The sequence below is a fragment of the Bubalus bubalis genome, chromosome 10, assembly GCF_019923935.1.
Source record: "Bubalus bubalis isolate 160015118507 breed Murrah chromosome 10, NDDB_SH_1, whole genome shotgun sequence".
Lineage (NCBI taxonomy): Eukaryota > Metazoa > Chordata > Mammalia > Artiodactyla > Bovidae > Bubalus > Bubalus bubalis.
The window spans coordinates 17,743,520-17,757,522 of record NC_059166.1 but is presented as its reverse complement, the minus strand read 5'-3'; the positions used below and the strand labels follow the sequence as shown (position 1 = coordinate 17,757,522).

The window sequence follows — 14,003 nt, the reverse complement described above, 5'->3', positions numbered from 1 at the left end:
TTGCTTACTGCGTGGGAGCTTCAGATGCTCTGAAGCATCGCCTCTTCTGTTTTTACAATATGCTTCTAAGTACTACTCTTGGCTTGTCATAGCCAGACACTACTGGAGCTACTTTTCAAAACATGTTTTCCTAGAATTTTACCTCCCTGTTTTTTAACTATACTTGATATATACAGCAGTGTGTGCACACTCAGCTGCTTCGGTCACGTCCGACTCTTTGCAACCCCATGGACTGTCGCCTGCCAGGCTCCTGTGTCCATGGGGTTCTCCAGGCGAGAATACTGGAGTGGGTTGCCATTTCCTCCTTCAGGGCATCTTCCCAATCCAGGGATCAAACCCACGTCTCTTATGTCTCCTGCATTGGCAGGCAGAGTCTTTACCCACTGAGCCACCTGGGAAGCCCCATATTAAAGTAGTACATGCATAGAGTTATATTAAAGTAGTACATGCATAGAGTTAAAAATTCAATAGTACTCAAGGATATATAATGAAAAGCGATTGTTTCCTATTTCAACCCTTTCCACTGCAACATCTGGTTTGGAAGAAGTAAACACGTTCAGCCCAAGTAGCTGCTTTTTCTGACAGCCGCCACACTGATTAGAACTAATTATAACGAGTATGCACAGGCTTGTTTTGTTTTTGTTGTGTTATTGTCTTGATTTATTTATTTGCAACATTATTTAGTTCTCTTATTCCAGCACACTTACCTCTACTTCCTTCCCCCACTATGTTCATAATATGGCTATATCCACATTTTCCATACATATTCCTTATTTACATTACTATGACCGAATATATTTGTTGGACACTGATCCAAGTAGTACACAATCATCTCAATTCATTTCTTGCATGACTTATTGTTTTCCTTACAACTGATTATTGCCTTGGATTTTTTTATTTGCCTAGGTTTATTTATACCTATCAAAGTTTTCATGGGTGCCATTAGATCTGTTTATCAATATTAACTTTTGATTTCTTTCAATATTACTTCAAATAAGTACATCCATTCTATTCCTGCTCCCGCATCCCAGGACCACTCCCCTCTTTCCCACCCAGAGGTCTGACTTTCTGCTTTGATCTGGGCTGATTACTCAGAAGCTTCCTGCACAGCTGCAACTTCCCTTTACCATTTTACAGAATGTATTGCATCCCTGGTCTCCCGACTCCCTCAAGTTCTATTTCTTGATTTAATAACTCCATTTAATCCAAGATGTTCCCAAGTTGGTTCCTGATAAAAGAGGCATGGGAAGTGGTAAATTCTTTGAGTCACATATCTGAAAAGCTCAGTGTTTTAGTATCTCGTTTGTTGCCAGTTTGGTTTGTCATGGATTCCCTCACATATACATTCCATTTCCCACATCTGTTTCTCACTTTATCATTCTCTCTGTCTCTCTGGAGTGTTATTTTTATTCCTTTCATGAAAATTGACAACAGTGTGCCTCAGTGTGCTGAGTAGTCAACAGATACACTTAAACTTAAAACACATGTTTTTTTCATTTCTGGGAATTTTTCTTGTTTTACTTCTGCATTATTTACTGCATGATTTTATCAGCACTATTTCCTGTATTTCAGCTTTGGAACGCTGTTGGTCAGATATTGGATCCTCTAGATGTAGCCTCTCTATGTGCTTTATTATTTTTTCCTCTTTTAATTTCCATCTCATCAACTTTTTCTCTCTGGATGAGTTCCTCAATTTGTATTCCAGTCATTCTGTTAAATTTTCTCTTTTTCAAGAACTCTTTGTTAATCTTCTTTTCTTCTTTTTGCATACTATCTTGTTCTTGTTTACCGAATACAATGCCACCTTAAATCTCTGAAAATTAGAGAAATTTTTAAAAAGTGTTTTCATCGCTTTCTTACATTATCGCTATTTGCTCCATACTCTTTTACTGTTTTGGTTGATTGCATGCTTGCTAAGTTGCTTCACTCATGTCTGACTTTTTGTTACCCTACAGACTGTAGCAGAGAAGGAAATGGCAACCCACTCCAGTATTCTTGCCTGGAGAATTCCATGGACAAAGGAGCCTGGTGGGCTACAGTCCATAGGGTTGCAAAGAGTCAGAGACGACTGAGCAACTAACACACGCACACACAGACTGTAGCCCATCAGGCTCCTCTATCCATGAGATTCTCCAGGCGAGAATACTGGAGCGGGTTGCCATTTCCTTCTCCAGGGGATCTTCCCAGGGATTGAACCCACGTGTCTCTTATATCTCCTGCATTGGTAGGTGGATTCTTTACCAATAGTGCCACCTTGGAAGCCCTTGGTTGGTTTGGGCATCTCTTTTTCAGTCCAAAGTCTTTCCCCTGGTGGTCTTTTCCAGAATTCAGATTTGAGGGTGAGACACAAGAGCTCATTGAAAGTGAGCTGTGCAATAGGGGAGACTTATCAAATAATGGGCCCACTTGGGATGATCAAGCAGCCATCAGGTTTTGCTGGGAAACATTTGTTAGTGATTTTAGGTCTTTTTTTCTCTGGAGTTTATTCAGTTTCCCTACTGCAGCATTCCCCACACATCCACTTGGGGGATGGGAGGTGAGGTGGGATTAGGAGGCCAGGACGTATGTCTGGTTGCTGGTGTGGGAACAGGGGCTGAAGGTCCGTGTTCAGGCACCGTTCACTTCACCATGCTCAGTTTAGTCCATGCTCTCCTCTCTCCCCTCTGGGGTAGCAAATCAGTCTAGAGCCTCTCCCCAAATTCTTTGGTGACTAATCCTGAGACTGCCTGTTCACAGGCAATGGAGAATGGGGGAAGACCCACGGTGAGATACCTGACTGCATGAAGGTGTGGAAGGAATTTAGGGCCCAGCTCCTCCATAGGCAGGGTACCTGTCTCATCCTCAGTTTTTCCATCCGGGCTGCCTGGTGCTACCTCTCTGTCTCTCTGGGGTTGTGCAGGGTGAGGTGACCCTCTTGATGTATGTCCCCCCGCCCCCACCAACACTCCAGTGCATTTACTCTGCTCTGCTACATCCAATGCATTCCTCCAACCACTGTCCATCTTCCAGAAGTTGGTTAAGGGCTGTCTTCCATTGAAACCCTTCGCCAGTTCTTTGTCCTTGTGATCCAGCAATCTTTTTCTGAAATTATTATCCTTTACTGTCACTTGGGTGGAGATTTTCAGAGGAGAGGCATTGAAGGCCTATGGTCAGCCTACTGCATTTAGCTGGGCATGTGCTAATTTCCTGAACTTTAAGATGCTGATACCAGTTTTGTGTTTAGAGCGTGTAGCTAGATCTGTCATACCTGTCTCTTTCAGGTGACATCTGCATAGCTGTGATGTGACTCAGGCTTCTGTAGCGCTGCCTTCATCATCCATACCCTGGGATTACAGTCCTGGTGAAATTCCAAAAACAAAACAAACAAACAAACAAAATCAAGATCCCTTAATGGTAGATTACTAGTTCAGTTCAGTTCAGTCGCTCAGTCGTGTCCAACTCTTTGCGACCCCATGAATCCCAGCACGCCAGGCCTCCCTGTCCCTCACCAACTCCCGGAGTCCACCCAGACTCATGTCCATCGAGTCAGTGATGCCATCCAGCCATCTCATCCTCTGTCGTCCCCTTCTCCTCCTGCCCCCAATCCCTCCCAGCATCAGAGTCTCTTCCAATGAGTCAACTCTTGGCATGAGGTGGCCAAAGTACTGGATTACTAGTTAAACCCCTCTTTTTTTTTTTTTTAACTGAATGATATTTGCTATGATGAAGCTCCAAACTACTATATATTTTTAAAAAAATCTTCTGGAAGACAGATCAGAGCCATCCATATTGGAGATTTATTTAATGGGAGAGAATGTAAATTATGAGTTGATAAAAAAAAAAAGACGCTCTCCTGATCAGAGGCAGGAGTCAACCATCCAAAGACACCAGTCCAATGTAACTTGACAGAAACACACGCCACCGTTTCGAGTGCTGTCATGTGTCATTCCCCTAACCTAACGCAGGGATCGCAGCAAAGGTATCTCAAGCCTGGGGAGTCTGGGGCCCTGGTCTGTGAACGCTGACAGTCGGCCCATGTCCGGGAGAAAAAGCAGCCATTGAGAGGGTTTCTCGGCAGCAGCTGCTTTAGTAGCAGTAGCAGCAGCTCATATAACAAATGTTTCATGACGAATGCAAACAAAAGCCAGCTCTGAAATTCCAGCCACGCCATGTCCAAGCCAGTTCAACATCGTATAACCACTCCGTTCGAGTTTTTTCCCTTCTCTAAATGCATTCCATATGAGCCGTGGTGTGGGGACTGCTGGGATCTCCTGCATTCACTCAGAAGGCTGTTTTTAAAGCCCAGACTGAAAGGAAAGTAAGTCAGTGGGAAAACAAACTCAAAGAAAACACTGAGACTCAGGTGTGGGGGGTGTGTTTGTTCTCCCCAGCCAGCCATGACCCCCGGAATGGGGCTGGAGGCTAGGAATCCTTTAGCCCACCCCCTCTCCCTGCTCCTGGGAGGCCTGGGAGAAGGACTTTGCTGCAGTGAGGCCCCCAAGTCTTCCCTGGCCCTGGATAAGCACCGCTTCTCAAAATGCGGTCCAAGGAGCCATGCCAGCTCATAAGCTGCTTGCTACTAGTCCATGAGGAGATACGACAGAAACTGAGAGTAAGATTTTAGAAACTTTGATGGTAGTTTCGCATGGCTCTGATTATTTAGTTAATTTATTTATTTGATTTTTGGCTGTGCTGGGTCTTCGTTGTTGTGTGTGGTCTTTCTTGAGCTGCAATGAGGGGGACTGCTCTGTAGTTTTGGGGCACAGGCTTCTCACTGCAGTGGCTTCTCTTGTTGCAGACCACAAGCTCTAGGATTCGTGGGCTCAGTAGCTGTGGCACACAGGCTTAGTTGTGGGATCTTCCCAGACCAGGGATGGAATCCTTCTCCACTGCATTGGCAGGTGGATTCTTTACCACTGAACCACCCGGGAGGTCCCTGGTTATTTTTTAAACAACTTGTTTTTGTTATGGTTGACAAAAGCATCAACCTGAGGTGGACAACAGTGGGAAGAATTCAGAGATCTTTTGAGAAGCAAGGTTGTGGATTCTCCCACCAGCTTGGACTGCCCAGGTTAGCCAGCTGAAAGGTCGTCCAATTGACAAGCCCAGTCTTAAGGCATTTGGGGCTTATGAGGCCCCATGATTTTTGCATGTGATTTTGCCTTCTTGGCTTCAAAGCTCAAACTGGTGTTCCACAGCAACGACCAAACACCTAAACTCAAGGAAGTGTGATGCGTTGAGACTTTGCTTTCCTAGAACTGGTGCCTTGACCTAAAACCTTAAAAAAAAAGTCATGATTCACACTACATGCATGCTCAGTCATGTCTGACTCTTTGCCACCCCACAGACTAGCCCGCCAAGGCCCCTCTGTCTGTGGGATTCTCCAGACAAGAATACTGGAGTGGGTTGCCATTTCCTCCTCCAGGGGACCCTCCTGACTCAGGCATCCAACCTGCCTCTCCTGTGTCTCCTGCTTTACAGGCAGATTCTTTACCACTGAGCCACTGGGAGATCCACAGAAGGATAGTATCCAGCAAGCAGAATACTTAGACTTATGTTGACTCACTTATTCCTCATAACCTGGTTAGGCAGAGTTGTAGGTTAAATTGTGTCCCCTGAAAATACGTTAGGTCCTAAACCCGTGTGTCTGAATGTGACCTCATTTGGGAAATAGGGTCTTTGCAGATAAAACCACATTAAGATGAGGCCGTATTGGACTAGGATGCACCCTCAATCTATTGACTGGTTTCGTTATAAGGAGAGAAAGATTCAGAGACACAGGGAAGAAGGCCATTTGAAGACAGAGGCAGAGAGTGGAATTATGTTGCCGCAAGTCATAGAATGCCAAAGATTGTCAGCAAGGATAGTCAGAAATTAGAAGGAGGGAAACTTCTTCCCTTGAATTGTCTGAGGATTAGCAGTTTATGGTAAGTTTATAACAGTCCTAGGAAACTAATACAAATAGAAATATCCATCCCATTTCCAGATGAAGATCTGGAGACTCATTGGTAATAAGATCTGTCCATGTTCAAAGCAACCAGCAAGTAGCAAGATCTGGATTTGAACAAAGACAAGCTACCCAGTGGCTTCCCAGGTGGTACTAGTGGTAAAGAACCTGCCTACCAATGCAGGAGACATAAGAGATGCGAGTTCAATCTCTGGGTTGAAAAAATCCCCTGAAGGAGGAAATAGCAACCCACTCCGTTATTCTTGCCTGGAGAATCCCATGGACAGAGGACCCTGGAGGGCTATAGTCCATGGGGTCGCAAAGTCAAACACAATGGAAATGACTTAACACACACAGGCACACATCCAATACACCAGATTGTTTTTCTTGGTTGGGTGAAGGAATTGGGAGAAAAAGAATTATCTAACATTTGGAGACAGTTAAATAAGTGACTTTACAATAATGCAATGACATATGATGAGGCTATTGGAATTTTATTTTGAGTAACTATTCATTCTGAACAATGAGTGAAAAATCAGATGCACTATAGTATTTATATTGTACAATATGTGTCTTTAGTACACATGCAACATGCTTAGAAGAACAAACTAGAAGGAAAACAAAACAAGCAAATAGCCATTGTTAACTGTGTTTGTGTGGTTTTGGTAGTTTTCATTTGTTCCTCTCGACTTTCTTGTCTTGTCCCACTTGGCCGTAACACACTTGTGTCACAGATGCCGCCGAGTAGCACGTCCCAACACTGCTCTGTGCTCTCCATGTATCTTCCTAATCATCACAGAAGGGCAGCAAACTAGATATCATTATCCAAATCCCACAGAGGAGAAAACGCACCCAGATGGCCTAAGGACTCGATCTGAGGTCTCACAGCTGGGGAGAGGCAGAGCTCGTCCGACTCCAAGCCTTGTGTGCTTCCGCCATGCTTTGTGGCCACTTCCACTTTCATGATCAGAAAAAAAGAGGACTGTGGGAAGGGGGATAACGAGCAGAGGTGAAACAAGAAGAAACTGTCCACAGGGGAGAGGATATATGCATAGGTGTGGCTGATTTGTTCTGCTGTATAGTAGAAACTAACTCAACATTGTAAAGCAACTAAATTCCAATAAAAATTAGTACAAAATGTTTTTAAAAGAAGCAACTATCACCATGGCCCCTTCAGGCAGGGCTTGCTCCTCCTAGGTCATTTGCATTGTATTGCATGGTATGAAGAAGAGGCATTATCCTTTGGGCATTAGCTCTGCAGAGGCTTCTTGAAGACTGGCGCATGGCTGCTACCTTTCTGAACCCCCACAGCTCTGGCTGTAGAATGCTATCATAGGGGATGCCTGGCTCTCCTCCCACCCTTCCCTCCTTTCTGAAGCCACCGCCCGCCCCCCCCATCCCTCCTCCCCCGCAGAGTTTTGGGAACACCAGATAAAGCAGTTACTGAGTGTTTCTGGGACAGATACCAGGAGTGCCTAGGCTTGGTGGCCAGATGTTACATTTCTTCAATCCCCAAACCTGAAGGCTAGATGGAGCAAGAGCAAAATTTTGCCACTGTTCTCTTTTTCATGTAGCCCTGAACCTTTCCAATTTGAGTAATTCAAACATTAGCTATAAAAAAAAAACTTAAGTTGCTTTAAAATTTTTTATGTTTTTATTTCTGACTGTACTGGGTCTTCATTGCTGTGCAGGCTTTTCTCTAACTGCAGCAAGCAGGGGCTACTCCCTAATGCAGTGCTTGGGCTTCTCATTGAGATAGCTTCTCTTGTCGAGTATGGGCTCTAGGGCATGCGGACTTCAGTAGTTGTGGCTTCCAGGCTCTAGACCACAGGCTCAATAGTTGTGGCAGATGGGCTTAGTTACTCTGAGGCATGTGGGATCTTCCTGGACCAGGGATTGAACCCATGCATTGGCAGGCAGATTCTGTACCACTGAGCCACCAGCGAAGCTCTTAAGGTTTTCACACACCACGGTCGGGATGCCTCATCAGGATCATTCTCTCACATAACCAGAGGCCAGGTTCCTCTCTCACTCATGCTTCCCTGCAAGAGGACTGGACCCTCCTCATTGTGAGCAAAGGACGTTGGTCCCGCAGTTCTCTAGACAGATTCTCCTGCTCTGTGCCTGCCCGCAGCCTTCCCCATATGCCATCCCTTTACCCTAACGCCCTCTCCATGCTAATAGCCCTTGGCACCTGAGCCATGCTCTCTTAAAACTTAGCTGTCTTGTGGCCCACTCCCTCAGAGCCCTGATAAATAATTCTAGAAATATGAAGGAATTAACAGCTGACAGTAACAGTTTATGCTGCCTAGGGGAATTTCTAACAATAATGATAATAATAATAACCCTTAGAATGCTTTGCACATTGTGGGTAATCAACAAAAAGTTATTGAACTAATATTCAATTAGTTGAACTGAATTTTATGTGGACTTTCTAATTTAATCCTCAGAACAATCCAATGACATAGGTACTTTCATTATTCCCATTTTACAGATGAGTAAGCTGAAGTTTAAAGAGATATAGGTGACATCACTGTTTTATTAGGAGATTCCTTAGGGGCAAAAATCATTTTAAAAAAATTTTGGTTTAGGGGAAAAAAATCATTTTAAAAAGATTTTGTTTTATATTGGAATATAGTTGATGAACAATGCTGTGTTAGTTTCAGGTATAAAGCGAAGGGATTGAGTTATATATAGACATGTTTCTGTTCTCTCTCAAATGAAGAAGAATCATTTTAGACACATTTTATTTTTAAAATATTTATTTATTTGGCTGTGCTGGGTCTTAGCTTCAGCAGGCAGGATCTATTTCCCTGACCAGGGATGGAACCTGGGCTCCTTGCATTGGGAACATGGAGTCTTAGCCTCTGGACAACAAGGGAAGTTCCATGAAAGTGAAAAGTGAAAGTGAAGTCGCTCAGTCATGTCCGACTCCTAGCGACCCCATGGACTGCAACCTGCCAGGATCCTCCGTCCATGGGTTTCTCCAGGCAAGAGTACTGGAGTGGGGTGCCATTGCCTTCTCCGATATATGAACTAGGTATGACTTTAAAGAGTTCTTTAAGAGGAAAAATGTTGCTTTATTCATCTAAATCTAGTGCACTAGAAATATAGGGAGGGGATGTGAACTTCAGTTGGCCATTGGGCCTTTTCGTTATTTTCTGTCTTTGGTGCTTCCTTCCACTTATCGCACCATCATCTAGAACAGAGGGTGGACTTGGTCACCCTGGGGTATGGTGACATACTCTTCATCCCAACAGGTCATCCTAGGCCCCATAGCCCAGGATTTGGACGTAGCCACTGCACATCCAGCCTCCTGTGGTTTAAGATGCTTTTCCTGAGGTTGTCTGTCTCCTTCAAGGGGAGAAATCATTCGTGGTAGAAATACAGGCTTGCGCCTTGCTGCTAAGAACAAGAGTTTTCTGTAGAAGCATGGACTTTCATTAGCACCAGGAAACCATACAATTTGTAGGACAATCTGCTCTGCCCGCAGCAACAGTTCTCAGCCTGAAGCTTCCCCACATGGTGTTTGGGGAATGCTTACATCGCCTCACCCCATCCATTTCATATGAACATACTCTGAGTGCCTGCTTTTTTGGGGAAGCAAAGCATTTTCAGACTGGCAACAGACGTTCCCAACCTCCCGAACAGTAAGAATCACAGTCTGTATGTAAGGCCAGCCCTGCAGGCCTCTCACACTCTGTGTTTCACACCCTCCTTTTCCAATGGCTGGTCTCTGGGAAGCCCTGCCTGCTTGACAACATGCCCATCCAGCTGGACCAGGAGCCCTACCGCAGAAGAGGGTGCCCCATGGCTGTGAGCTTTGACACAGACAGGCCGGATTAATGGAGAATTATTGGACCGGCCTGATGGACTGACGTGGGCCATCTTTTTTGGAGCCAGAATATCAAGCTGACACTCCAAATGGTGGAGCTTGTGTTTGTTCAGGGTGGATTTTTGGCTCGGCCACTCTTGCAGACTTCCATGTTACAGCATAGGGTATTGTTTGCCTAAGCAAAATAGGGTATGTGAGTTGGTTCCTGGCATCGACCATGGAAGATTAGCTTGCTTTCACCAACCCAGAGTCAGTCCCCATGGCTATCGAGAAAGACCACACAACTCCCAGAGTGTCTATAAGTAGATACCAAACCGCATGTGTTATTATTCTTGATCTTAGACCATATTATTATTAACTTTGCTTTGGTTGAAAGTGGCCCCATCAAATAGTTAAAAGAGAGTTTCACAGCCTTTAAGTGACTAGGGTACGTCACTTTGAAAGATGTTTTTCCAGAAGAAAATGTTAAATCCCAAATACATTTTTGGCTGAGTAGTTTGTTTTAATGGTCCAGAGTCAAAAACTGTAACTTAATTCCTTGTAAAACTTAAATCAATTTCTTGAGGGTTCCACTACACAGTTCCCTCTGTTAAGCCTGAGATTTCTGCTAGTCCCTAACTCTTAGTGTTAGCATATTCCTTTAGAATGCCAGTGTTTTTTCCATTTTAAAAAGTTCTACTGTCGGTGTCTGATTTCTATGGACATACAGAAGCCTACTTATGGCCTCAGTTGTGGTACTGTGGTTACAGTTTCCCTTTTCTCTCACTCCCTTTTTCTTTAGTATCTTGAGGAAACATGTGGCCAAATATGATCTCCATCTAGTTTTCTACATCTCTGCGTTTTGCTTTCTGAAGGCGATGAGGGTGGATGGGACTGTTATTCAGAATTCTGCATCTATAGATCAAACTTCCTATTAAGTATGACTGGTACCTTCCATGTCTCATTCAGCCATGGGGTTCAGTGGTAACCTGGCATCTGCACCATGCCTGCGGCTCCAGCTTCATACCACCAGAGACAAGAACACCGGGCCCCGCTCAAAGGCGGTAACTCAGCCGGAGAGATCCTCTGAAAGATCCAAGTGGTTTTCAAGTTTGCCTCATAACGTGCTCGGTAGTCTGATGTTTTGAACGCAAATAGCCGAAACTTCTTCCAGTAACACGTGCTTTGGATATCAGATTAATATGGAGCAGGAAACACTTGCAAAAAAGAATCCACCCAAAAGAAAAGGCCAATATGCCAGCATCAAAGGCTTAGAGTTTTGTATTACAAAATGGAAAAGAACATTACCCCATACTGAGCACACATTGCTGAAATAATCAATGGCCAATCAATGATGTGCCCAATTCTGTCAGTTGCTGACTATCATTCTTTATGAGGGGGTTAACTAATCTGGGACTGTTTTCAGATTCAGAGAGATTTAGGAGTTCTGAGGCTGAGTCCCAGGACAAAGCCTTTATCTAAAGTGTTGGTGTGTGGACAGGCTTTTCTGCTTCTTAAAGGCTATCATTATTTATTTGGGGCTCAGAAACCTTTGTATTTGAAGTTCATCTTTTTTTTTTATGAAGCTGGTCTCTCTTGTGGGATGCTTTTATGTCACTTATTTTCCCATAGGTTTCCCTTCATTTTTTTTTCAGTAAATTTCCTTCTTTTCCTTTTTTTAATAAAGTGCAGTGCTATAGAGGGATAAGGAAAAAGGATTTATTTGGTCCACAAATGCGATTCAGTGTCACAAGCCATGTTTTTGAACATCTTTCACATGCCTGAACTTTCTGGTCTCAGGAAGAACGCTTAGGAAATGACTTCTCGGTGGGATAAGGGTGCCCAAAGGACTCTTCCCCATGATGGCCATGCTGACTCTCTTGTCCACCCAGGGACAAGGTGCCAGGAGGTACCAGCCTGGGGAGTCCCCACTGATCCCAGTGCCGTGTAGCCACCTCACATTCTGGGCAGCTCTCTCCTGGGACTGAAAGGCTGAACTTGAAGTCCACCAGACTCTCTGAGAGAAAGCAACAGTGTCTTCAGGAGCAGGGCAACCCCTTCTATTTCATGTTTATTTATTTAAAGGAAGACAGATTATCCTACAGCATCACCATTTTGCCACCCAAGGCCTTGAAGGTCTCCTTTGGGGCTCCCCAGGTGGTGCTATTGGTAAAGAACCTGCCTGCCAATGCAGGAGATATAAGAGACACAGGTTCAATCCCTGGATTGGGAAGATCCCCTCGAAGAGGGCATGGCGACCCACTCCAGGATTCTTGCCGGAAGAATCCCATGGTTAGAGGAGCCTGGTGGGCTGCAGCCCATAGGGTCACAAAGAATCGAACACAACTGAGTGACTAAGCACACACACAAGTTTGGAAGTTTAAAGTCATTTCAATTATAACTAAAGAGAACCATGCCCCAGAAAATCTGCTTGGGAGCATTATGGAAATTTTCCCAGCTCACCATGGAGAGCACATATGCCAGATTGCTGGGCGCCAGACATATGTCTCTCAATTGCTATTGTTTCCTGCAGACGACAGTCAAGAAATATTCAATAGGGAATTGGAAGGAGATTTTCCTCTTAAATCCACATAGAGCTTTAACACACTTAGGATACGCCTGTGCTTGGATTCATCATTGCAACCCTAGCTATGGAGTCTGGAATTTTGCTTGGTGGACGGCATCTACCGTGGGCAGCAGTGGCTTCAGTCCTACTCTGCAAACTGAACAGAAGGCTCAGAGGCTTTTGGTTGGGTTGTGCAGGCCACTCGCAGTGAGTGTTACAGGTTGAACCCTCAGCCAGTCTACTTACCAGGACTGAGGCCTCCACTGCCCCATAGCAGGCTGAGGGCTTAGCTGAGCCTCTGAGAGCCTGGTTCACTTCATCTTGTCCTCTGCAGTCTGTTAGGAAGCTAACAACTGCTCTTCACAGAAGGCTTCTTTTATGAATATATATACATAAAAGTGAACGTGAAAGTGTTGGGCACTCAGTGTGAAAGTGAAAGTGTTAGGTGCTCAGTTGTGTCCAACTCTTTGTGACCCCATGGGCTGTATGTAGCCCACCAGGCTCCTCTATCCATGGGATTCTCCAGACAAGAATCTGGACTGGGTCGCCGTGCCCTCTTTCAGGGGATCTTCCCAACCCAGGGATTGAACGCAGGTGTCTTATGTCTCCTGCATTGGCAGGTGGGTTCTTTACCACTAGCACCACTTGGAAAGTCCATATATATATATATATATTTGTTTATATAGGCCATGCCACACAGCTTATGGGATCTTTGTCCCCTGGCTAGAGACTGAACCCAGGCCCTTGGCAGTGAAAACGCCGAGTCCTAACCACTGGACCACTAGAGAACTCCCAAGGCTTCTTCTGTTAGCAAGGTTTTCTTCTCATTCCCTGAGATGAGAAAGAAGTATAGACACAGGTCACAGTCATCGGCTTTGAGCCAATAGACTTGGGCTTGAAATCAGCTCTGTTTCATAGCAGCTGTTTAACCCTGGACAAGTCTCTTAACCTCTCTGAGCTTCAGTTTCCTCATCTGAAAGAAGAGGATGGTACCCTCACCAAGCTGTTTGGAAGATTAACAGAGACAATATACTCCTGCACAAACGTAGCTTCCAGGGCACTTTTCAAACCATCTCATCTGATTCCTCACTTTCAGTCTCTCATAGGGCAAGGTTTCCAACAAGTGCTCATGCTAGCCCAGTCTTGGAGCTTCAAAGGCAAGACCAGCACAGTGGTTCCAAAGTCTATTTGTCATAGTGCTGAGTTCCGGTATTCGCTGGCATGCTCCATGGTGGTGTGTGGCCTGAGTCCTCTGTGGGATTCAGCTTTTCCTGTCGTAGTAGAACTGCCCATTTAGTGCCTACTGCTCTGAGCGGCTTGATTTTAAGGCAGTGTCTCTTGTCGGGAATTAAGGAGGGATTGTTTTCCTTCTGCATGATTTTGAGAATCACCTTTGAAATCAATAGAGTTGTTTTCTTATGCAGCTGTTGAGGGCACATGAAGTCGACCGACCACATCCTGCAGCACATTCCCACTTGTTCTTCTCATTTATTTGTAATATAAACCAAGAGAAAGTACAAGCACACCCCATCTCAGATGCAAATTGAAGCCAGGCTGTGTTTCCACATATAAAATGGAGTAAGTAACCTAGTGGAAAAAAGAATGGTGCTAATACTTAGGCACATTTTACTAGTAGTTGCTAATGCCAAATTAACAGTTTTTAAGAAGAGTTAGGGAATTGTTACAGAATAGTACTT

General features: G+C 44.6%; 1 protein-coding gene across 3 annotated transcripts in view; it reads left to right on the top strand.

Annotated features, from left to right (window-relative positions):
• Positions 1 to 14,003, top strand: part of UST (uronyl 2-sulfotransferase) — a 321,381-nt gene that overhangs the window by 280,730 nt on the left and 26,648 nt on the right. The window contains exon 8 of one of the 3 annotated variants that reach the window (XM_044924119.1): positions 10,710 to 11,960. The exons of the other annotated variants lie outside the window; for them this stretch is intronic. Within the exon in view, the coding sequence (XP_044780054.1) occupies positions 10,710 to 10,888 (179 nt within the window). The 3' untranslated portion in view covers positions 10,889 to 11,960. Of the gene's footprint in view, positions 1 to 10,709; positions 11,961 to 14,003 lie in introns of those variants that run through there. 3 annotated transcript variants of the gene reach the window in all.